We start from the raw sequence: 26,372 nt of genomic DNA, 5'->3' as shown, positions 1-26,372 counted from the left end.
TGGAAAGGGTTTCTCCACCCCTCCCCTAGTTCAACCCAAACCGAGAGGCACCCAGTCCTGGAGGTGCCAAGGTTCCCAAGAAGCTTGAAGAAGCTTCTCAAAACAGAACTGGGTTTAGAATCCTCTTTGGGGACTTGTGGGGAAAAAAAAATGGCAAGGCTGACCTTACTCAGTTGAATTGAAATCGTTGTAGCTGTGGGAACTATAATGGAAAAAGTAACTTAAAACTATGAATGGAACAAATAGTTTGGAGTAGAGAAGATGTGTACTGTGTGTTTGGTTATATGTGAGGTGCTGAAAAATCCAGATATTAAGATAGCAAGGAATTTTGGGTTTAGGAGTTTGTATTCTGGTGGAAATTTGATGGGAATAGATAAAGGTGCTGTAGGAGAGAGCAGTTTCTCATATGGGCTTCACAATCGTGGTTAGGGAGGTTTGCTGGCTGGAGATGGAAATCTGGAGCAGGTATATCCCTGGCCCCAAGCATGGAGATGTGGGCGAGGTCAGCACAGAAGGGGACCCACAGGCAGTGCTTCATGCACGTGTGAGAAATAAGACCTGAAATGAATGAGACTGGAGTCCTAAAGGAATACCACTAGACAGCTGCGATTCAAAGATGTGAGTTAAAGGTTGGGACAGAGTGTCCTACCAGTGAATGAAAGAAATCATCTCTAAGAACACTCTAGTAAAAAAATGACAAGCTTCTACAGATAAAGAAATGATTCTAAAAGTTCTCAGAAAAAAAAAATATATATATATATAAAGGATTAGGCATCAGAGTAGCATCACACTGCTCCATAGCAACATTAGAAATGAGGAGAGGTGCTAAAGAGATGGCTCAGCGATGGAGGTTATTTGTTATCTTTTAGAGAACATGGGTTCAATTTCCTGCACCCACGTGGCTGCTAACAACTGTCTATAACTAATTCCAGAAGATCTGACTTCTTCATGCTGCAGGCACCAGGCCTGTACATGGTGCACAGTCAACACACACAGACAAACACTCATACACATAAAATTTTTTTTTCTTCGAGAAAAAAAGAAAGGAATCAGCTGAGGGGATCGGAGAGATGGCTCAGCAGTTAAAAGCACTGGCTGCTCATCCAGAGGTCATGAGTTCGTTTCCCACATCCACACAGTGGCCTCTGCTCAGGGAGCCACTGGGAGATGTGTGTTGTCAAGGTGCAGAAGTAAACCAAGAAAGAAGCCAAAGATCCAGGGGCAGGGTTTTCCTCAGAGGGTGAAAGAGAAGGAAGGTCTTTGAATAGCAGAGGAGATGAAATTCCAGTGACAGTCAGGCCTGGGGAGCAACCATTCCAGCCAGACTGAATCAAGAGGAAGTGTTTAGAAAGAACATCTTCATGAAAACCAAGGTCCTCCTCTCTCCGGGGATCAGAGGGTAAAGGCAAGAAGAAGCTGGTATTTGTTGCTTTGTTGGGAGCTCTGTAGTTCCTGGGGGGACTGGGGGAGTTGAGTAAGTTTATCAGGAGTATAAAAAGCTAAACAGACAACAAAAGACAGAAGCAGGGCAGCTAATAACTCCAGGAGAAACAAAAAGCTATCCAAGTAAAATGTAACCATGCTGCATGGCGGTGCTGGAAATGGTCTTGACTTTGCAGGGCTACTTACTATAAACCGTGAATATTGTCTTAGCCAATGGTTCAAGTTGTAAACAGAGGTTAGACCAGTGTGGCCCCTGAATGTGTGGAGGTGAAGGATGGTGTATAAGAACCAAATTCCTCTTCCACAGGGAATGGTTGATGACAAGATCTAAAGTAGGGAAATCAAAAAAGCAACAGTGTTCAAATACGTGGCTTAGAAATGTGATCAAGTCGGGCGAGGTGGTGCACGCCTTTAATCTCAGCACTTGGGAGGCAGAGCCAGGTGAATTTCTGAGTTCGAGGCCAGCCTGGTCTACAGAGTGAGTTCCAGGACAGCCAGGGATACACAGAGAAACCCTGTCTCGAAAAACCAAAGGAAAAAAGAAAGAAAGAAAGAAAGAAAGAAAGAAAGAAAGAAAGAAAGAAAGAAAGAAAGAAAGAAAGAAATGTGATCAAGACGAGGAGATAGATGCTTGAAGGAGCTGTTACCAGTTGCTCTCTCAGAGTTGAGTGGGGCATAGCCAGGCAGTGGATCTGCAAGGTCTTATAAGCTTCGTGGTCGTATTTCAATTCTTACACTTGGATAAAATTAATTACAAAAGCATAGACTTACCCATCCTCTGCTGCGGAGATCTAGCATATAGTGTTTGACATTTGTTGTGCGAGCTTTTTTGCCTCGCACACGCTGCCTGTGTTTGTCTGGCACATTCTCCTATATTTTCTATAAACCTTCTTTACTAAAGTTAGCGGGATTGCAGTGAGTCTGTCTGGAAAATCACTGAATTAAACGCAGCCACAGAGTGCGTCTGTGTTCCTCACAGCCGGTCTCCTCCCTCTGTTTTCTTGTCAACGCAGCCCTCTAAACATTACAAGCTCTAAACAGTAGAGGATAAACAAATTGCTTCGTTTCTCTTTCTTGCCTTCTCCCCAAAGTGGAGCAGACTTGGACTTTGCAATAAGAAATCAACATTCTTCAGTGAGCCGATGTTCCGAAAATGGAATGGCTGAGCCAGCTGTGCCCTGAGTTCTCAGAGCTCCCTGTGCGAGCGCGTCTCCTCGAAGCTCCGAGTAGTTGATGGAGAAGCTGAACTTACAGTGACCCAGACGGCTCCCTTCTACCTTTTATTTTGGAATAATAATAAAAAATAAAATCCAAGCTTCATAGAAAATGGCCAGGATAGTAAAAAGCCCATGCCCCTTTCTGATTTGTGGCTCTCCACTCTGTCACGGTGCTTCCCCCCTCTCACACACTTGCATCCTGTCCCCCTCTCTCATGTGCATTTGGGGGTGGTGTCAAAATCATCAAGTGAGTTGCAAGTGCCATGTTTCCATGTGTCTCAATATTTATAGAGGATCAAGGCAGAAAGTGATTGTACATTGTGTTTCATCCTCGATGCCCTCAAGTTCTTACAGAGTTCGTTTTCTTGTTATTTGTTAAGTGTTCCACGATGGTGACCATCCGAAGCATGAACCAGCAGCTTGAGAGAGAGAGTCCTCTAATATAGATAGGTTCGTCATTTTGCTCCATGATTACAATATTGTGGTTTACAGTTCCAGAAAGGATGCACAGACAGATTCCTTTATGTACCGCCTGTAGCTTCTTACGCTTGCTCAAGAGTTACACTTCACCAGTTGTATGTTTCAGGTTTTGTTTTTCCTGAGAATTTATAGTTTGGGATAGAGGATTAAGAATGAACACTTACCTGGGGAAGAATAAGGATGAGTCAACCATAGACAATCACACTCGGTAATCTCGGGAGGGGTCATCTGTTCCCCTGGAAACAAGCATAATATTTTTTAAAACAACTTTGGCAGTATTCCTTGGCTGACTTAATCTACTGTAATCAGGGGCAACGTCTCTTAGAAAGTCAATTCTGCTGTGGCGTGCAGTCTAGTGAGACACGTGTGGAAACCCTTGGGCAGCTTTTCCTTCACCCCAAGTGAAGTCTTGTTTGGAGTCTAAACACTGCATATGTGTTTACTCTGCAGCGTCCTGGCTGCAGCCGTGCCAGGATCCTAGGGGGCTTAGGCTGTGTATGTTTCCTGTGAGGCAAGGGCAGCCCGGAGAGCCGGCGTGCCGCACATGCCAGAGGAACTATGCAAGCTTGCTGTTGAAGGCATGGTTTCTGTGTGTCAGGCCTTCCTGGTAGGAGACCTGGTGACACAGTAGCCTTTAGGCAGAGCTCGGGAGGATCTGTAGGAAGCACTGTGGCAAGTTTCGTTGGGGGGAGAAATCTGAGCCATTTCCAAGCCTGGGCAAGCTGACTGCCAGCCAGGGTGAGTGCTTTCATTTCGACTTGTTTGTCTTGCTTCTCTTTCTGAAGTCATCGGGCCTTTCTAGAAGTTTCACAGGACTTGTTATAAATATCTAGAGCACGACTCGGATTGATCTGTGATTCGGCATTTCTTCTCCTTTCCCTCTCCAGATTTTGTGGACGTTTACTACTTTGTCATTATGAGATGTCGTCTCTCGGCGCCTCCTTTGTGCAAATTAAGTTCGACGACTTGCAGTTTTTTGAAAACTGCGGTGGAGGAAGTTTTGGGAGTGTGTATCGAGCCAAATGGATATCACAGGACAAGGAGGTGGCTGTAAAGAAGTTACTCAAAATAGAGAAAGAGGTAAGATCTGCTCCCAGAGGCTCTCACACCAGCTCTTATATAAGCTTTCCAGCCTAGAGTTAGAGGGTCACAGAGCTGGAAGGATCTGGCAAGTCCTTTGGGGCTGGTCCACGAGGCTCCTTCCCAATTCCCATTCTGGGAACCCCATAAATAGAAAATATTGCACTGTGTGCTTTAGGGTCGAGCTCTACTAAGGGACATCTGAAGCTAGAGGATTTCTTTCCATGGTAAGCCGGTGTTCTCCGAGCTGGCTGGCCTACAGAAACAGGCGGGTTTGAGCTTTTCACTTCTTCAGGGGAACCAGGAGGGGGCAGTAAAGAGTAAGAGGTAACATTTTCATTGCTTCCTATTTTCACCCCTTGCATTGGGAGTGGTCCCTCTTGGTGCCTTTGGAAAATAAAAGAGTATTTGTTTTCAACTGAACTAAGCAGTGCTAGCTTCTTAGGTTTCACCTCTACAAGTTCACAGTGGTACATCTTGTGCAATATAGAATTAGGTTCCGGATAGAGTTGTCTTACCTTGTAAAAATCAGAATAAGGTCTTGGCTTTGAGAGTCGGGAACTTGTGTTGAAGTATATGAGCCCTGAACTCTTAAGTTCTTCATCGTTTATAGGAATGCCCCCCCCCCCCCACACACACAAACTGCTGCCACCACTATAGTCAGTTTGGTACCTCAAGAGTCAAATGATTCATATAGCTGGTCCGTGAGAGTTAAGCCTCTGTAACTCTGTAAAGTACTTTTAAAAATTTATGAGCCATCTATGAGCCATGTTAATGTTTCAATACATGTATGCGTTGTGTGCTTAAGTCATTATATCCACTGCCTCGTTTAACATTTCTTTTACAACATAAACATTCAAACGCCTTTCCTTTGGCTCTTTGAGATCTACAGTATATTACCACTATCTGAAATTGTCCTGCTGGTGGCCTTTAATACCTTCCTCTCGTGCTCAGCTTGGTCATTGTTTTATATCCAGTTTCACTAAGTATTGTTCCTTTCAAGACAACCTATAGGTAGAGAGACACTCTTCTCCCCAAGCGATCTTATTGTTATCATTAATTGCCACCAGCGAACCACCCTGGCTGATGAGAGATGAGAACCCACGGTCAGCCTTGCAGGTCTCCTCTCAGCAGTGTGCCATGGCTGGAGCTCATCAGCCAGCTCACCCAGTGTTGAAACCATGACCCTGGCTCTGTGGTGTCTCTGCTGTGGGCTGTCTATGTGTTTTACACGAAGCAGAAGGGTACTAAGTAAAGCTCAACTCTTGCATTAGAACCATTTCTGACACCAAACTCTTTGATTTGGTAAGATGGCTTTATTGTCCCCATTTTATAGACTGGGAAACAGAACACTGAGAAATGTATTAGCCACTCCAGAAGGGACAGATAGAATTCAGGAGGCCGGGCTTCTTGTTCTTCAGTATTTTACTGGGAGACTTCTAGTTGACCAGGTAGGAATAGAAAATAAGCCAACTCCATCTACTTATGTAAGAATGGTAAAGGCAGGCCATGGGGCTTGGATACTTACATGGCGTCTTCTATGGTTACTGGATGAGACTGGAAACTGATTTGAAGTGGAGCGTTCCGTTTAGCCCACTCACTTCCTACTTCTCCAGCATGTGTGCATAGGATGTGCCTTTTCCATGGTTTGATAGGGCAGGAAAATGACATGGGAAAGCACAGGGTGAGTGCAAGAGCTGGAAGCTGCCAAATCCTGCTTTTGTATTGCAAGAGCATAACTCATAAACTGTAAGTCGGAAAGAGCAGAAGGTGCATTTCAGTTAGAGGTCTGTTGCTGTCAGAGACAGTCTTTATTCATCCCTGTGCCAGGTACCCCACACTGCTCATCCCACAGGAGTTTAGTGTGAAAGTCCAATGAGGCCGTGAGGGTAATTGGAGAGGAAGTATGCACCCCTTGTGAAGTTGTATTTGTAAGATGTGAGTTGGCTACTGGCTAGGCACTTTTCAAGTGCTAAGATAAAGGTAATGAACTCTAGAGTCTCCCCCATGTATACCCTCAATCCTATGCCTCTTGGTCGTTATTTTTCCAATGAGTCTTAGAAGAGACAGACCCCTTAATGAAGTGCCTGTTACTCACTTCGTGGGACGCTGAGAATGGCCTGACATCTGACTAAATGTTTGTTCTGTGAACTTGGTCAAATGTGGAGAATATATGTGCCAAATATATTGTCGCAGCTTATGTGACTACTTCCTTGCACTTCCCTTGTGACTCCTAGTGTAGTGAGGTATGATGTGTCCCTCTGTTTTAAAAGGATGTGTTTCCTTTCTACTGAAAAGAACAAAGAGTGGCACTTGCTTAAAATGTTTTCTAAAAATGATTTAAAGCAAACACCAAGAAAAATTATGACTATCACAACCTCTATAATACCACTTAAGTCTACCACATAGGGACATTTTGTGACATCTGCTTTTCTCTTTGGTGACTTATGTGCACTTACAGTTATTCTGTTTTTAATGACTATGAGAGTAAATTACAGATGCTATATGTGTTTATTCAAAGTATTTAAGCATCTCCTAAAAACCCAATTAACAAGGTAAGGAAATTGAACGGTTATATTACGTTATTGGATCATCCATCTTCAGGTTTGTCCATTTGTCCCAAGAGACGTTTATGGGAATTTTTCCCTACACAAGATACACCCCAGGATGACAAATGGCTGTGTGTCTGTTTAGCCTGTTTTATTCTGGAATAGTTACCCTGCCTTTCTTTGCCTTTTAAGACTTTGCCAGTTTTGAAGAGCCGAGAACACTTATGTTGCAGAGTGCCCCTTGTTTTGGCCTTGCGGTTTTCCCCTCATGTGGCTCAAGTGGCTGTGGTGGGGATGTTAGAGTGGCTGTGTGTCCTTGGTGACTCTTGGTGTGGTGTGATGGGCATCTCTTGTCTGCCTTAGGTTTGGGAATGTTACTTTTGAGCCCTTCCCTGGTTACTAGACCACTCAATTCCTCTGCGGTGAAAAATACCTATTTCCCTTTTGTAATTAAGTGTTGGGAGCTACTTCGAGGCTGTGTAAATATGTCTTCTGAGCTCAAGTATCCCTTGTTGACCCTGTCTTAGATGTGTCATTATCATGATAGTCCATTGTGCCAAGGTCAGAGGTTCCCTCCTGACCTGTTCCCCAGGCTGCTTTCTCTCTCCCTGTATTTACACTGCCCAATTTGTTTATCTGTTTATAGACATTAAATCCTTTTACAATTCAAAGTGACGCAATCCATTACGCCATACACGTTTGTGTCTGTATTATGTCCAGCTTGGCAAGCAGGAGCTCCTTCAGAGTGGCTTCTGTGGCTTTTGACCACACCGTTCATCTGGGATGGTTCCCTTACTTCTGGACACAGAAAGTTACTCAACTCACTCAACTCCCGTCCCCACTGCTGGGCCAGCCATTTCTTTAGGAGGTCCTGAGTCAGCTCCTGACTTGGAGTTGGTATCTCAGAACCAAAATAACCAAAATGGGAGTTTTAGGGGTACCTGTTTTAGACTTTTTGAAAAAGAACCCTTGCTTTTTTTTTAAATTTTTATTTTATAAGAGTGTTTAAAATTTAAACTCTAACCTCTGGCTAGACAGAGGTCTGCCTTTCTGGAGAAGAGTTTAGAAGTATGTAGCACACTGAAGCTGGTCTCTAAATAGTTAATTTCTATGGGTCAGAGGTTGTGCTTCTGGGACTTTCTACGTCAGCTGTTAGAGGGGTCAGATAGGGAGTCAGGTCAAGCTAGCGATGGAGTCACGTGGACAGAGTACTGTGCTGCCTATGCAGTGACAAAGTGCTCAACGTTTACCGGAAGTGAAGCGAGGATGACAGCTTGTAAAACACGTATATGCTTGGTGTCTGTGTGCTGCTTTTATTTTTTTTTCTTGAATATCTGTGGTTTTCTATGATTTCATGTTTTCTTTCAATATTTTATTGTGAAAAAATTTCAAACATAAAGTAAATTTTACAGTGAATGTCTATACACAACATATGGAATATATAGTTAGCAAGAATACGTGTGACCACCTGTATGGCCAGCTCTCCACGTCTTATTCGTCCATCGGTCTGTCCGATGCATTTCACCCCAGCATCAGTGTCCTTCTCTTAAACATGTCATTGTGCATATTACTGTCTGAACTCAGCTGTAGTTAGTTTTATTTTTTTTTCCTGTGGTAGAAATATGTGTCACTCCGTTTTTAGAAGTGTGGCTTGACTATGACATATATTTACATTTCTAATAAGAAAAATACAATTTAAAAAGTATAGTTTTTGACAATCTGTAGCACTGCCTCTGCAATTCCAAGTGAACCAAGCTTCATAAACTGTGAGTGAATCATATAACACTAATGCCCCAGGTTCACTGTATGTCTCTGAAACATGGGATATTCCCTGTCACGCTGCTGTCCCACGGCAGTGTCCCCAGACCTCAGGACTCGGCTGTTTACAGTTTTACAGATGTACTTACAGTGCGCTGTTTCTTTATGTTTAATAAAATATTTTCGGGTGGGGGGAACAATACAATCTTAAGAATGTTTACCAAAAGTACAGAAAGAAGCCATGAGCCTGTCTTCTCAGAACTTGCTGATTGACTTGGGGGAAACTGGCCTGCTCAGGCAGAAGTTTAGCAAGGAGTGGAAGCGCCAGAGCAAGCCATTGTGATCCCAGTGTCTGCTCTACAACCGCTGGCCTAGTGGACCATCCCCCCACAAGCAAGAGTTCACCAGACTCACAATGTGAACCTTTAAAAAGGATTAAACACAGCAGCTTAGATTTGATATGTTGACACAGATGTGTCTTCATGTGGCTCGTCCCTCTGTCTGGTGGAGATGGCAACCTGTAAGCCTTTGTGTTCACTGCTTGCTGCTGTTCCCAAATACCTGGGCAAACAACTGGGAGGGAAGACTCACTTTGTTTATGGTTTTAGTGCATACTTTTCCATGGCCCGGAAGGCCTGGTGGAACAGGGGAACTCACAGGGAAGGAGCGAAGGGATTGCAGAGAGGGAGGAAACAGGGATGTGGAAGGGAGAAAGGGGAGAGAAGGGAGGAGTGAGGAAGAGAGAGAGGGAGGGAGGGGAGAGGGAGAAGGAACTACAGATTGGGAGTATGGCCATGTTAGCTGGCTTTCCTCTTCCTCCATTTTCTCCCAGCCTATAGGACGGTACTGCTCACACTCAGGATACTTCTTCCTCCCAAGTTCCTTACCAATCACCTGGGTGTGGCTCAAGCCAACCGAGATTATATTAACCATCACTGCCTTTATGTTACCTTGAAACCTGTCAATGCACAACAGTGTTCACACGCCACAGTGAAATATTAGGAATGAAGGAAACATCACTTTCTATTCAACTACCACCAACCCCTAAACGGAAAGAGGGAAGAATCCCCAAGAAGGAAAACAGAGCCTTTTCTTCCCTGGCCTTGGTTTATGCATCTCCCTATGCTTAAGGGGAAAAAATTAATCCTGTCATGTTTTGGAAATGTTGAAAGCCAGTAAGTTTTTAGATTTAAAAACTGATCTGCACTGTACACATTTATGATCAGAAGACACCTGAGTGTCAACTGGTCACAGTAATAGGGGCTGTTAGTAATTTCTACCTAGAGAAAAGATATCTGTATCAACTAGAAGGTAGAATATTGGAACTGACCTAGAACTCAGATAAAAATAAAAGCTTTGCTATTCCCGGTACATCAGAGCAATGGTATTTACACTGGGAAAAGCTAGTTTAATACTAGTGCTGCTTAGCCCTAGGGGAGCTCACTTCCTGTCTGTGCAATTCTGTAGCATTTTTATGAGTGGATTCTCTGTTTTTAATTGTAGGATTGTGGTTTTAATGCTTTCTCTGCCCCTGAACATAACAAAGAATAAGAACGCTGCACCCACTTTCTCTGTAAGTCCTTCCGGTATTTAAATATGTTGACACGTCCATCAGACACGAAACTTCAATGCTGCAGATTCCCAACATCGCTGCCGAATGCATGGTTTCTGTGACACCCTGTGTTGAGAACTTGTCGATTAGTGTTACTAGGCTCTGGCCTACCCTTAACTTCTCCGGATGTGGACAAGCTCCTGTGCCCAATCTCTCGTGGAGCGTAGAGGACCAAGGGCTGACTTAGGAACACAGATGAAACAAAGCCCTCAGGGCCGCAGCCTTGCTCAGCTCAGCTCCTCACCTCTGGTGCTCGCCTACTTTGCTTGTCATCTTCTGGCCTGAGCGCCTCAGCCTGTCAGTCCTTCTATCCTGCTTTCTCAGAATGTATCTGCCCACATTCTTTCCTTTACCTGCAATGCCATTGTTTCCTCTCCCCGGGCAGGGCCTTACACAGTTTTCAGGTTTAATTTCTTCCTTTTTCATGAACATTCTCAGTCCCATAGTAATTTTTCTTCTGAATTTCTACCATTTAGCATCCAAGCCTCTAATTTGACATAGGGCAGGATTACAACTGCCCTATGATGCTAACATTCCTGTAAGGAATGGTCACTTAACTTTCCATGTGTGCATGCTGTGGCTTCTCAGCTAAAAAGTGGGGCTGTTTATAGTATCCCAGTCATAGGGCTGTTTGAAAGGATAAAATGAGATAATACATGTCAACTATGTGGAGGAGCACTGGATACAAGGGAAGACCTGGGTACGTGCCATCATCAGTTTATCTTCAGCTAAACTCCAAAGTGATAGCAGGGAGGTATCATCTCTTAGGAGGATTCCAATGAATCCATACCTAGGATCTCACACTGGGCAGGGAGCACGTGCTCCATTTGTAACCAACAGGAAAAGAGACTTGGCAAGGCCCAGTTAATAGTGTGTGGGCCAGCACATGTGTGGTGAGGTGGTTAGTGTTAATTTTCAACATGGCAGGGTGAGAGTCACCTGGGAGATGAGCTGTTGGACTTATCTGTGGGGATTATCTTGATTACACCAACTGAGATGAGAAAACCTGCCCACTGTGGGAGGCACCATTCCCTAGGCAGTGCATCTTGGACTATAGAGAGCAGAGTTGGGGCTACTCACTATAGTGCATACATTTATAGTTCTCATCTGACCATGCACACAGTGTGACTTCTGTCTTGATGAACTATGACTTGAATAAGCCCTTTCTCCCTTGAATTGCTTGTCAAAAGTGTTTCATCACAGCCACAAGATGCTTGGCATCCTGGCTGCAATGTTTCTGAAGGCTGAGGCTATCTCTTCAGTTGATACTGTCACCTTCTTGATCGTCACCAGTGTACTCAACACAGTTGCCACAGTTACTGCTCTCTGCTTCTTCACAGTCACCCTGCAGGATCATGCTGTATCTGACACACCGGATGTAAGGCTAAACAAGCTCGCCAAGCCACCTAGCATATACACATAGCCTCTTTCATGTGGGTTTTCCTTGCTAAGCCCCATGGGGCTGGGACCTGTGCATTGCTCACAGGAAGGTGGAACATTTTTCCTGATGTTTGGCATCATGCTACAGAGGACTTCCCTCTCCCTGCTGCCCATCTTAGCGAGGGATCGTATATTGACGTGCACATGTGTTCTTCATCTGCTCTGCCTTCAGCTGTGACTTCAGGAGAACACACCCGTCTGTACTCATCACTGGGAATACAGTAACAGGCTTATGTTCAGTAACACGGTCACTGGGCTCTTGGCTTTGCTTGTGGTCTGATGTTTGAATGTGTAAGGGCTCTTGATTATGCCTTTTAGGCTGACAAGCCATTTCCGTCCCAGAACTTTCAAACACTTCCTAGTATTTAACTTTGACTACACTCTGCATGTAAAAAATCATTGCTTTGAACCAAACTTTAAACAGCTTAAACTAATGAATCACTTTATTGATGATTGATGGCACCTTTCCAGAAGCACTGACCGAACAGCTTCTCTCAGTCAGCTTTCTGCTGTGAGGCGATCCTGTTACCAGGAGCTCATAAGCAACAACTCTCCGAGGTGAACCGCAATAAAAGAGATAGGGTAAATTGGCCGCATGTTGAACAAATATATAGATTAAATGAGTGACCATGTACTGTCAATACATCTGAAGATAACTTGAACCTTAAGGGAGCCATCAGTAAGGAAGCACCACAGAATGGCCTCCCCGGGGCCATGATGACTTACAGATGCATGAAGATGCAGACCGTGATGGGTTACTTTTGAGGTCACTGAGAGGACGACAGAGATACTTTATTTGCTAGCAAAAGCCCCTGTCTTTATTTTGCTACTTATGCTTTTAAAAGTTTAAAAGTCCTTCTGCCACTCTGTCAGGATTCCATATTTACTGTATGTGGAGACTACTTTCATTTGTCACAGAAGGAACATGATTGTAACGGTCATATCAGTTTCTCATTAAGGTATTATTGATCTTGGTATATTAAGCAATAAACATTTCAGTTAGTTAATGTTTATTTTTCAGCCATGCTCTAAATATTGTGGTGAAATCAAACCAATTAATATATCCCAGTATAAGTGGTGTGTCCAGACTAACTGATTTTACATAAAGTCAGGCTCTTGCTACAGGAGAAAAATAGCATGCACCATGACTCCAGCGCCTGAGAAAGCCGACGCTGAATAGAATACAGTTAGACAATGGAAAAAGTAGAAGAGAGAGATACCTGGGAACATTTCCAAACGTTTTGGAAAGCTCCCTGCAAGCATGGTGCAGTAGGGGTGATCGGCCAGTGAGATGGCTCAGAGGGTGAAGGCACTTCTGACCACCTGAGTCCTATCGCTGACCCACATGTAAGAGGAGAGAACAGGTACCCCAAGTTTTCCTCTGACCTCCACATGCACTTCCTGGCACAAATGCGTGCACTCTCTCTCTTTCCCTCTCTAAATAAATAAGTAAACAAACAAACAAACAAATAAGAGATAGACAGGTAGATATAGAATTTAAAATAGATATGATTGGTTTTAGTCTTCAAAAACAGATTTTTTTTTCCACTTGGGTGTTAAAAGTGCCTGTGACTTCTTGCTCTTTGGTGTAGAGAAGAAGTCATTATCATCGTGGCACCTGGGCATCCAGGCCACATTACCAAGTGTTTTCTATTGATGCCCGACTCTCACCCCTCAACAGGACATCCAGTTGCTTTTTGAGCATGGTCGTCAATGTCGTATTTGGTGACTGTTGCACAATTTTAGAGTATTTCAGTTCCCTGAAAGTACCTCACAGTGGAACTTCTGGGATTGGCCCTGGCCCCTGCCTTTGGGACTGCGTAGGCTTCTTTCAGACGTCAGCCTCCTGAGGGCAGGAGCTGTGTCTTCTTCATCGTTGTCTCTAGACTGCATGGAGTGACTTTCCCACCGTAGGACAGTCAGTCGGTGTAGCAAGGAGTAAATGAAATGATGCACGCAGATCTCAGCTCAACCTTGGCTTGTGAAATGTATAGGAAGGCTGGACTGGTTCTTAATCTACAGCCAAGGCTCCAGCTTGCCTCTCGGTCTACCTGTCCCTTTCCACGCGTGGTGGATCTTTTTTTTTTTTTTTCTCTTGATGAGTTGCTTTGTCTTTGAATGAAAGGCTGTTCTGTAGCCAGGGGGAATGCTTTTTCATGGCCATGGATCTTTATTTGTTTAGGTTTGGGTTGTATTTGTACATGTTCTTTCTTGGCCCCACGAACATCTTTTAATGATTTTTAAAATATATAATTTTAATATTAACTTTATTATGTATTAATTATATACTAATTTTATGTATTAATTTTATTATATATTAAATATATATTTTTTATATATTAATTTTATATGTTAATGGTTTTAAAAATATATAATTTCTTTGGTCATTCAGGAAAAAAGTACTTGATAAAATTAGATAGGTCACCCTGAAGAGTGGGAATCTGTGGTGGTGAGCATTTTGCAGTCTGTCAGAGAGCGAGGAGACAAGTTGTTGTGTCTGCCAGAGGACTTTGTTCAGCAGCTAATACACAAAGTCTGTTTAAATCACTGCTTTAAATTTTTGTTCATAATTATTTATCTTGTGTGTGTGTGTGTGTGTGTGTGTGTGTGTGTGCAGGCAAGAGGCCAGAGGACAACTTGGGGGTTCGAATCTTTCCTTCTACACTTAGGTCCTGGAAATTGGACTCAGGTGGTCAGGCTTGGCAGCAGATGCCCACTGAGTCATCTCAATGACTGTAACTCAGTACATTTTTAAAGCAGGCAGGGCAGTCTGTCCTTTGGTGGGAACGGAATTGCTTCTGTTATTGGAATGCAGAGTTTACTTTAAGAAATACAGACTCCTTTTAATCACTGGATATGCATTTTTAAATATGATTCAGCGTTTTATTAACATCTGCTGCCGGAAAAAAAAAATCCTTTTGCTTTTTAAAGCGCAGTCTCTATGTATTTCAGACTGACCTTGAACTCACCATCCTCCTGTCTCAGCCTCCTGAGTGCTGCTACTACAGGCTTGTACCACCAGGCCATCAAAAGTAGTAATGAGAGAATGTGGTGGTAGGTGCTAAAATCATTCAGAAATGAAAGTGAGCCTGTTGGTGCACACTGGAGGCCAGTGGCTGGTTCCAGTTGATGGTAGAAGACTTAGCCCTATAGAGGTGAGGATCACGCCTGAATCGGTGATGCTGAACCTGACCTGGGATCACATGCCAGGAGTCAGAGTAGCAGCTGCCAAGAGGCCTGCCCTGGGGACCAGCTTCTGTCTGAGAAGAGGAGGAGCTGTGCTCAGGCTCAGGGTGTGTAGCTGATGACAGAGTGTGGGTATGCAGCGGAAGGAGAATGGAAAGGCAGGCCATCAGGGCCAGCTAGAAAAACGTGTGGCCACAGAAGAATTAATTAATGGGCAGAGGGCCAGGGTTGCTCGGCCATTTAGTGGTGATTGTGCAAGCAGGGAGAAACAGGAACTGCGAGGTGGCCCTGGAGTGATCAGGCGGATGGTGTGGGGGTCAGCTTAGGACAGGGTAGTGCCAGGGTTCTCTGGACGTGGGAACCCTGTCACAAGTGTATGGACTGAAAAATCTCTCCAAAGACAAGAATTCCCTTACTCCAAATGCAGCGATTTGTGTGATCTGAGTTTTCAGCAACAGTCAGCAATAACTAAGAACAAGGTAATTATTGAGAAGCTGGGAAATGTGAACCCCAAAAGACCTTGCCTATATGTTCATAATGAGAAATTGCTCCATAGGCAAAGAGAGGCAACACATATTTATGAAAACTGCAGATTGAATTCCACTTACACATTTTGAAATAGAACATACATTTTAAAATAGTATCTCCCACCTTTTGTCGAAAACATCGTCACCAAAGTCCTAGGGCGCTGTGTAGCCTGGTGTTTGAGAGCTCAGGGCCTGACTTCATTCAGTCAGTGGAGATTCAGGTCCCAGCTCCCCAGCTTGTTTGGCACGTAGACAGGTTAAGCAAGCCTTAGTTTTCTCTGCTATAAAATGCAGATAATAATGGGGTTGGCTTCCTAAGGATGCTGTGAGGACCAGTTAAGGCAACCCATGTGAGTACATGCTCCTGGTTCCTGGCTCCTGGCTCCTGGCACCTGGCACCTAGTCAACACTCATGTATGGGACAACTGTTACTGCTGTTATTTCAGCAGCCTGACGTCTGAACACACCCATCGTTCCTCCGTGACTTGTTAGCACACATCACCGTGGGTCTTTCCCTTCCAGGGCTTTTAAATAACAAGCTATTTGCATCATCCTGTAGTATAGTCTTCCTAAACTGAGAAACTCCATAGTCCCAGTGATGACTCTTTTGATCGTATCGTATCCTTTCTTTCTTTCTTTCTTTCTTTCTTTCTTTCTTTCTTTCTTTCTTTCTTTCTTTGTTTTTACCAGCAAACAATATTTTGTCATTGACTTGCTGCATTTTATATTACAAACCATGGTGTTTTAAAGCACCCTCACTATACATGTCTCTTGTCCCCTGAAAATTGAGTCTCCTTGTACTTGAGAGTCAGTCATGTAGGATGTTCTGTGGAATAGAACGTGTGAGCTGGGCAGAAGTGTCCAAGAACAGTGTGACTCTTAGAGCTGCGGCGGATAACAGCTCAACCCGTGCTAAATCTCAGATGGACCCTGGAAGGGTGAGAGACTGACAGACAAGTCAAAAGGCAATGCTGCATCACCACCACCCTCCCCTGTAGGAACTTCTTGTTGGGGGCGGGGGGGGGGATGGGGAACTAATGTACGTGAGTGGTAAGAGTCGTTGATTGTCGCAAATTGGAAACAGTATGGAAATTCTTTTTGTGTGGATGTGTTCCTAGTTTACACGTATGTGGAGGGCGAGGGGAGGTACGTGGGCCAGGGGCAGATGCCCAGTGTCTTTCTCAGTCACTTTCTACTTTAATTTTTTGAGGTAGGGTTTCCTCAGTGAAGCTGGAGTTCACTGACTGGCTAAGCTGTCTGATCAGTGGGTCCCTGGATCGCCCTATCTTTGTGTACCCACTGGGAGTACAGGCACAACCTCACTCTTGGCTTTTTATGTGGGTGTGGTGGGCCCAAACTCAGGACCTTATGCTTGCAGTGCAAGCTGTCTACCGCAAAGCCATCTCCCCAGCCCTGTGTTCTTTTACAATCATAAGAAAGAAAGAAAGGAAAGGAAGGAAGGAGGGAGGGAAGGAAAGAAGGAGGGAAGGAAGGAGGGAGAGAGGGAGGGAAGGAGAGAAGGAAGGAAGGAAGGAAGGAAGGAAGGAAGGAAGGAAGGAAGGAGGAAAATAAGCCAAATACATGCCATCTAGCAGAATAGAAACTACCAAAGGAAATCATGTAACTGTGCTTGCTGTTCTGTATAGATGGGCATTCAACCTCCTGTTTAGTTTTAACCCATACAGAATGCCTTGCACATAGACGTCTGTGCCTCGGGTGTTTCCTCCTTCAGTTCTCCTAGAATGTCAGTGATGCCCAGAGTTCTGACCTCCTTCCGCCCAGGCCCTCCAGTATCTTTGCCATCATGAAGGCCTGCCTATGTGTCGCCAAGAGTCAGGGGGATCTGAGGAAGTTCCTGTGGGTCTTAGTCGTTTGCTGAGGAAACACTGGAGATCGTAGCTGCGCCTTAGCATTTGCCTGGGCACCGGGTGCTTCTCTTCTCCTGCCCTTTAGGAGTGCAGCTAGGACAGCCTGTGATTTTGCTAACTAGCAAGCAGGGCTCTGGGGTCCGCCTTTGTGATTGCTTCAGATCAGAATCTATATCTGCTCTGCAGGGGAAACAGAGAGAGTATAGCCTGCGCTTCGGCATGACTTTGGTCAGTCTTTTTCCCTTTTCTATGACCCCCACCCTTGCACACCCCCTGTTTGTGTTAGCAGACCTATAAAAAGCTTGGATTGTTTTTCCATAGCCACTTGTCAGGGTGAGCAGGATGAAGTTTTCCTTTTGAAGAATTCAATAGAGAGAGAAGCGCGCACACCTGTCTAGTTAAGCATGGTCCACAGACGCAGGCTGTCCATAAACTCCTGTGCTCAGAATTTAGGAAAGAGACAGAAGCCCGGTGCCTGACTCTTCTGGGTAAGAGCGCAGAGGCCAGGGGAGGATTGTATCTAAGGACACAGCCTTCCCTCCCTCAGGTCTTCTTTCTCGTGCAGAGCCACCTGTGCAGCTCCTTCAGTTCTCTAGCTGGGGTGTGACAGTTATAGGGTCTTCCTATAATGTATTTTCTGGGAATAGGAATAGGGCTTTAGAACTTTTTTTTTTTTAATTAAACGTTACCTTCCAGTTTTGGACCCCACTTGACTTTGCAGGTTTCTCTTATCCTGGTATCTTTGGAAGTCCACTGAGGTAGGCTGACAGGGCTGGTTTTTCCAGGGGAATGGGTGAGGGTCCTCCTCCATTTTAGCCAAGAATTTAATTCATTAGAAAGTAGGATATGAATAAAATTAGGATACTTTCAATTTTTAAAGAGGAATTTATTTTATTTTAATTGACAATTAAAAACAATACTATCCCTTTTTGAAATATGCACCTATAGAGCTGGATCCAGCTATTTACCAGAGGTGTTACCTTACATACTTATTTGTGGCGAGAACATTTAAAAACTACTTTCAGAGCAGGCTGACTATGGTCACTGTGAGGTGCATAGCTTGAACTTGCACTCAAGTAGAATTTTGATCAGTATCTGCTCATCCTCACCAAAGGTAATTTCACATAACTTCTAAATGAAAATGAATGATGTCATCTTTGGCTGAGTCCGTTCGTTAACCATCAAATAATTAATCCCTTGCGTGTTTGTTTTCTACATCCCCTTGTCCCTGTCTGTGCATGCTTATGCCGTATCACACAAGTGGAGGTCAGACAACGTATGGGAGTCAGTTCTCGCCTTTTACCATGTGGGTCCCAGGGATCAAACTCAGACCAGCGGGCTCGGCACACTGGGTCATCTCTGCGGCTATCCTTGAGAGTTATCAAAATACTTTGGCTGCAACCTTGTTGCTTCATTTTGCAATCACCTTTGACTTCAGTACCTAAATAGTTTTGTTCATCACAGAGTGGACTTATTGTTCACTGTCACGATCTCTGCCCCACTGCAGAGCTTCACCACCAACACTCCACTTACGCTCAGCCACTTGATGGAAAGAGCTGTCACCACTCTGCCTTCAAATGAGCAGCTTCTGCACCCCGCCTTTATTTATCCGCCTACTCACTCTCCTACAGCTAAGCCTCCTCCTCATCATGGCCTCCAGCCTTCTTCTGGGCTTCCTCACCTTCACGCCTGCATGTTTCCCATCATGCACTTGTTTCGGTGCTTACAATACTACTTGTCTCTTTCACCTTCTGTGCCCCAAAGGCAAACATGGTATCTTGTGTGCCTCCTAGCTCCGTGTTCTCTTCTTTCCCCAAAAGCAAAGTAAGACTTTACATGTTCACAGGTTCGGTTTTAGTTAACTGTCAGCTTTGTCAAATTAGACTCACCATCCGACAAATGTTGCAACATTGAGAAATTCAAGAATTGGAATTTCAATCTTAATGAGGGCGATAGGCTCCAGAGTCTCCACGCAGCAGAGTAAAAGGGTAAAGCCAGCCAAGCATTGCACAAGAGGTGGACAGGAATTGTGGGAAAGGGCAGAGGGCACTGCGACTGCGCACAGCTTTGGGCTGGCCTGTTGTTTACGTAGGGTGAGCTGCTGCTGCAGGCACATCTGCACTGTGCACCTTCTGTGTGCTACTCTCAACGTGCATCCCGGATCTTCAAAAATTAGATAAGTCTGCATTAAACCCCAGGTTGCTGGTCTGCTTGAAACAAAAGCAGGTCGGGTCTCTTTTCTTGAGTGGTTCTACTGAGAGTGCCGTTGACGGCAGCAAGAACTGTCTGGAGATAGCGGGTCTAAGTAGTGTCTAGAAGAGTGTCCCTCATCTCTAATTACTGGTCATTTAATAGGGTATATTTTCATTAGAACTTAACAGTGTAGACAGTGTGGTCACGAAACAGTTCCTTTAAAATGTATCTATAATACATCTGAAAGATTGAGAAGCGTGTCAGTCAAATTTCTAAAGAAAGAAGATGGTGAGATGGCTCACTGGGTAAAGGTGCTTGCCACCAAGCCTGACCACCTCAGTTCGATCCCCAGAGCCCCACGCTAAAGGGAGAGGACCAGTTCCTGAAAGTGTTCTTTAACTCCACGGTGTGCCCTGCCCATGCACATCCACACAGTACACATCCATGCATCCACCCCCACATGAATAAATTCTTGTAATTTTAAAAATTAAACCCAAGTCCAGTGTGGTGGCGCACACCTTTAGTCCCAGCACTCAGGAGGCAGAGACAGGCAGATCTCTTTGATTTGAGGCCAGCCTGGTCTGCAGAGCGAGTTCCAGGACAACTAGGGCTACATAGAGAAATCTTGTCTCAAATAAACTCTTAAAAAATTTTTTTAAAAGCCAAATACAAATTCCCATGTTCCTTTTCCAGCACAGTTAAACAAACCAAAACAAACAAGATATGTCAGGAGTTTTTTTTTTTCTTACAAATTTTTAAACTTCCTCATTTATGTTTTTCTTAATAAAGTATAACAAACTTTACTCTTAATTGCATGAGGAAAATTGGCTAATAATTCCCAAGGCTCCACAAAACAGAGTGGGGTGTTCTAACAGAGAGCTCTGCCAGACAGTGTGTCTGACTGAGACAGATACAAACCACGCTTGTGATTCATCTCCTGCACTTCATAGCAGACTTTCCCCCACTGTTGTATGAAGACATCTAAGTTATACAAAAGCCCTTCCCTATCTTAGGGTGTGATGTGCCTGTCATTCTACACACTGTGGGGGGAGAGCAGGGGTGGTGGATGCTTGCAGAGGTGGTAAATGGAATGGCATGACCAGAATCCTGCATCTAAACCTTCTTTCTGCGGAAGACCTAGCCCAGGAGGGTTCTGGTCATTATTTATGTAATGGTCATCAGGAAATTCTGAGCCCAAATGCATGTTGTCTACAGCCTGCTGTTGCTTCTGGCATCTCACAGAGAACTCGGATATAGTTCGGTCTTAAGATTAATTATGTTTCATCATAGTTTGATGACAGTGTCTCATGCAGTGGTCAGTTCACAGTGTAAGCCCAGGATGACTTTCAACTCCTCACCTCTGCTGCTATTTGTTTGTTTCTCCCCCGACCCCACGCCACCCCTGCTGCCTCCAGCAACCCTGGCTGTCCTGGAGACCAGGTTAACCTTGTACTAAGAGATCTGCCTGCCTCTGCCTCCCAAGTGCCACCTCCCCCCAACCTGGCTCTCTGCTGCTGTTTTTTTTTTTTTTTAAATAAACATCACACATGGGCTTCTAGAATGAGATCTGAATTTTGTAACATTAATGAATTTAGTCGTGGGAGCAAGAACTAGGCATAGGCATTCATTCTCGGGCCAAGTTCATGTTTTGTGAGGCTTCCCTGAATTTTGTCTTTTTGTTCCAAAAAGACATGTTCCAAAAAGATGGTATGGTCAAGCATCTCTTGTAAACAAAAACTGTTTTCTATCAATCTGATTGGTTAAGAAAGAGCTGATCAGCCTATGAGTGGGCAGGAAACAGAGTACATTCTATTTGTCACAGAGGATCAACTTAGACAAAAAAAAAAAAATCAACAGGGTAAAAAAACAATGCAGTTATTTTATGTGTTGGCTACAGAAGTCTTGAGCCCTGGGGAGCCACAGTCACAGGCACAGAGGGGCAAGTTCTGAGTGCAATGACTTTACAGTGTTAGGTAAAGCCTGGGCTGCAGAACGTAACTGACAAGGGTTCCCTGATGGTGACAGAGCTCTTAATGCCAGGCTCAGCCTAGCCATCAATAGTGATTATGATAGCTCACCATCATTTTTTTAAAAAAAAGATTTATTTATTTGTTTTATGCATATGAGTACACCACCATTGCTGTCTTCAGACACACCAGAAGAGGGCATTGGATCCCATTTCAGATGGTTGTGAGCCACCATGTGGTTGCTGGGAATTGAACTCAGGTTCTCTGGAAGAGCATCTGGTGCTCTTAACCGCTGAGCCATCTCTCCAGCCCGTTCACCATCATTTTTGTATTTACATCATCACAGCACATTCAACTTGATTTTTCTCACCTTTCAGTCAAGGAATTATATCCTCTCCTGTTCTTTACTTAAAATATTAAACTAATAGTCCTAAAAGTAGCTGTAATTACATTTTGGGCATCTACTGTCTCACTTGTATAGTCTGTCCAACGACTAATACGGTGATACAGTAGACCCTTCAGTACAGAAGTAGTATCAGAGTCCCATTAGGAAACAGCAAATAGTTAACTGCCAAAAGACTGCTATAGTAGCACTGGGGGCGGGGGTAGTTATGCCTTCCCCCACCCCAGCTCTATTTATCTGCAAAACATTTCTATGCCCACTTTAGCCCGTATAGCTCCAAGTAAAAGACACACAGACCTGGTAGTTTAATTAACAAGCTGCTGGCACTCTGGTGGGAAGGTTCTGAGCTATTCTAACCATGGAGGCTGTTAATACCCAGATAAATGCCCCCGTTACTCCCATCCGAGTCTTGCTTTGGCGCTCCTTGCTCCATGTGTGTCCTCATGGCTGCTCTCTCATGACAAGTTCTCCTGGTCTCTCCACATGGTCTCTCCACACCCATCTTCTCTTGTTTCCGATGTCCCGCCTCTACAGTCCTTTCCTGTCCAGTCATAGGCTAATCAACTCTTTATTAACCAACCAGAGATGGTGGAAAACAGCTTTTTACATAACATTGTGACAAGAGATGCTTGACCACGCCATCCTCCGTAACCAGATGTCTGGGCACAAAAAACAGCATCTGGATCTACAGTACCCAAGACCAACCCCCAGTAGACTGTGGAGATTATGGGACTAGCAAAAAGAGAGGGCAGTTCAGAGGAGGAGGAGGAGGAAGAGGAGGTGGTGGTGGTGGTGGTATGTGTCATATCATGTTCCCCCTTCTGCCCCTGAAATCTGGGTTTTATCTGGTGGGATGAGGTACAGCTCACTGGGTGGCAGGAGGCTTTGCTGTGTATCACACTGAAGTTCTCAGCTGCCTGGCACATGGGGTGTTACCTTCTACACCTGTTGTTGGCTACTGGAGGGAAAACTACCACACCAGAAGTATTTTATCCTTTGCTTGTGCCTTGCGGTGTCTTCAGCACCATTTATTGACATAGGCTAACATGGTGCCATTTGCCAGAAAAAAAATTACCCATAAAGCTATTATAAAACAGGGCAAGAGATGTTGAATGCAGTGTGGTGTCTTCCACTACTCAGCCTCTGCCCACACCCAGCACACACATTGGAACTTCCATATAACAAGGAGACAAGTCTGTGCTCTCACCTATGGAGACTGGCTGTCCTTTGCACAAGGGAAGTTCCCATCAGTCCCCAAAATGAGATGCACAGTCCTAAGAGTCACTTCATCCACTGCAGGCTTCATTAACTTCTGCTCAGATTCCACTACAGTACACTGACTATTATTACCTAAAGCCTGAGTTATAAAGCCAACAGCTTATGTGTGGCATCATAAGGGGAAGGCCTTACCATACACATATGCCCATACACATCCAAAGAACAACAAAGTAAAATGCTGGAAGCCACTACAGTCCTCTTTCGATAGTCATTCCGTATTTCTGTTTTCCCTCAGCCTAACCCTCAGCAGGCTTGGAGGACTTCACCCAGTGAGGGGACTTGAACTGTTATTCTTGAAGGTTCTCAGTCCCTATGACTCCTGTTTGTCTTAGACCCTTGTATGTTTTACTAACATTTATTATTGGGTATGGATTTCCTAGAACCCTCCTGCAAAATTCCCTGTATTTCAGACATAGGATTCTTTTCTGGTTTGTGTCTTGCTTGTCCTCCAAAGGCTACAAGCTAAGGCTTGGCCACTACCTCGTGCTGCTGCCTGGAGCAGGTGAGAACTTTCAGAGTAGACCTAGCAGGCGGAAGTTAGGTCTCAGGTGGTATGTCTCTGAGGGGGATCTTGGAACCCTACCCCTTCCTTTCTTTCCCTTCTCGTTTCCTGGCACCCATGAGGTGAATGGTTTTGTGCCATCATGTGCTCTTGCTATGATGTTACCAAAACACCAGAGCCAACCACCCATGCATCAAAGTTGTAAGACCAAAGGGCCAAAGCAAACCCTTCTTTTCGGGGGATTCTCTCAGGAATTCTGTCCCAGAGACAAAGCAGATCACGTAACTTCCTTGCAGTAGCCCATTCTCCCTCAGTAATTCAGTCTCCAGTCAGGAGAGAAACTTTTTTTTTTTAAAACTGTTTGTAAGTTTAGTAGTAGACAAGAACTTTAAAATAGCCAAGTGGCATTCTCATATTTTAATTCAGTAGGATCATTATGTCCCCTAGCAGGGTCATTTTTACATTCTATACTTGGAACCTAAAGCCTCTGAATGTCATTGTCCCCATGTAAAGTCCCCGAATGTCAGAGGTCATTGTTACTGAGATAGTTATTAGACGTGGAAGTGATAGGGACCCTCACCTTCAGTCCAGATCCATGTGCGTAGAGGAGACAGTGGTTGAGGCTGAGGGTATATAATTCATCCCGTAAATGTCGCAGCTGTTGTTCCTCAGCTGGTCCTGTAACTGAGTCTCCAGTGGGCTGCTCCACTTTTCTGCTAGTCAGTTGCTGCTTGAGAGGAGGGCTGTGTGGTGAGTGTGGCTTAGTTAATCCCACCACTGCTATGAGACGATTGCTTCACTTCCTGGACTGTGAGTGGTTTCCTTCAGCAGCAGCTGACAGTGAAATACTAACATGGTGAATAAGGCCTTCTGTGAGATAGTGGATGAAGAAGCTGTCAGCAGCATTGCAGCTGGGGATGGCAAATTCTTATCCAGGAGACGTGTTTATGGAGGAAGATGAATTCCTCCCCCAACTCCAGTGCCCTCAGTCTGTCCTCTTTGGAATGGTGACAGTTGGGCTCAGAGTCTCTTATTAGCAGATCTGATATATACTTACCAGAACCAGCAGACAGTTCCCCTTGTTAAGGGGAAGTTGTGTTTATTAGCCCTACATATGGTCCCCAGCCTTACAATCATAGCCACCTTGTTCTCGGGCTCAAGGAGCATGCCCTGGGATAGCTAGAAAAGAGTTCAAGTGGCTTCCACAGAGGAAACAGTATTGTATGCCTAAACACTCCTCTGCAGTGGAAGCCCGTTACAGAGTTTCCTGTGGGGCACGGTCTGCCCAGGTTGAAAGGTCTGTCTACACACATCTTTGTCCCTGGTCTCCAATGTTTACATATCAGAATTCCTAATCATCCAGCCGAAGGGTAACTAGTCAGCTATTAGGATAGATTCATAGTTTGGTCATTGCACATTCCAAACCAAGTGAGCCACCAAATAAATTGTCGAAAGTTCTGCCCTCCAGGAGCATTTTCCTGAAATGCTATTCTTTGGAGTCATTCCTAGTGGGGCTAGAACACTTAAGCACTCTCATCCATTTGGTACTAACATATCACACAGAACCACTTATAATTTGAGCTCATGTTTTATTTTACCTCAATCTGTTGTAGGGATGTAGGGAATGTAGAGGCAATTCAAGGCTAGGGGTTAGTAATCCTTGAAATTCTGAGTAGTTCCCCATCTTGTACTCTCTGTCTAATAAATGGCAGCATTTGGTGACACGTGGAGGATTTGTGGCATACCCCTGGGTGACATCATGGACTTCTCCTCAAGGAAGTCTGGCATTCCTTTCCATCAAAGGGTTCGTGGTCTTACAGTTGGCCTATGCCTAGAAATTGAGTATTACACTGATTCCCCACAGAGGTGACTTAATGACCATCAGACATCTCAGGGGTCTTTTGTTTTCTATTATGAAGCTAATACCACCTTCTAAAGGTTCCACACTGACAATTCCTGGGGAATTGAGATAAATTAACTCCCAATGGAGATTGCTATGGGCTATAAAGCATTTGGTTAGTATAACCTTGCCGTCTTTGATGGTAAACATACCAACCATGTCTTTGGTAACCTTCACTGTTCCTGATATAATCAGTCATGCCTAAGGAAATAATGAAGCCGCTAGAGTGTTTCTTGGCATTTCCTCTGGTCATATCTGGTCTACAAAAGAGAGTAACAGGAAAATTTGAGAGATGCAGTGCCCTGTGACAAATGTGCTCTTCAGGGTCTTCATGTAGGGAGTGCCTTTGATCCTTCTCAGGAGTATAATTTTGAGATGGTAGTTGAGGTGGTAACAGGCTGGTTTCCTGTTGCTGTCATGACATACCCTGACACAATCAGCCTGGGGAAACCTTCTAGCTCACAAATCCAGGTTATGGTCCATCATAACTGAAAAGTCACAGTGTCAGGAGTTTGATGGAGTTGATCATATCATGTCCATAATCAGGTACAGAGCAATGAATGTATGCATGCTTGCGCTCTGCTCCCTTTTTCATTCTTCCACAGTTCACAGTCTTGATTAGGGAATGGTGACACCCACAGTGGGTAGATATTCTCACCTTGATTAATGTAATCAACACAATCCTTTACAGACATGCCCATAGGCCAACCTGATGTGGACAATCCCTCATGGAGACTCTCTTCCCTTGGATTCTAGATTATGTCAAGTTAATAAAACTAACCATAATAGATAGATACATATGTAGTTTATACATGATTAACCACTTCAACAGGCATATATCCCTAAGCCTGTGTATTTCCTCCTCAATATTATGCCAGGGGAAGTCTGGCATCTCCATCTCATGACATGTTGGCTACACTGAGTTCAAGTTTCAGTCAACTAGCCATATAAACTGTTTGAGACACTTTT

At 44.3% G+C, this 26,372-nt stretch overlaps 1 protein-coding gene across 3 annotated transcripts in view; it reads left to right on the top strand.

The window, feature by feature from the left end:
- The window catches only part of Map3k20 (mitogen-activated protein kinase kinase kinase 20), a 158,924-nt gene that overhangs the window by 8,292 nt on the left and 124,260 nt on the right, over positions 1-26,372 (top strand). For 2 of the 3 annotated variants that reach the window (XM_021151301.3, XM_021151312.3), the window contains exon 2: positions 4,028-4,220. In XM_021151301.3, coding sequence (XP_021006960.1) covers positions 4,062-4,220 — 159 coding nt within the window. In that variant the 5' untranslated portion in view covers positions 4,028-4,061. Of the gene's footprint in view, positions 1-3,692; positions 3,879-4,027; positions 4,221-26,372 lie in introns of those variants that run through there. The other variant, XM_029474337.2, reaches the window with a different exon arrangement.

The sequence above is a fragment of the Mus caroli genome, unplaced genomic scaffold (assembly GCF_978045245.1).
Source record: "Mus caroli unplaced genomic scaffold, Mus_caroli_1 scaffold_2, whole genome shotgun sequence".
Lineage (NCBI taxonomy): Eukaryota > Metazoa > Chordata > Mammalia > Rodentia > Muridae > Mus > Mus caroli.
This window is presented reverse-complemented; position numbering and strand designations above follow the sequence as displayed.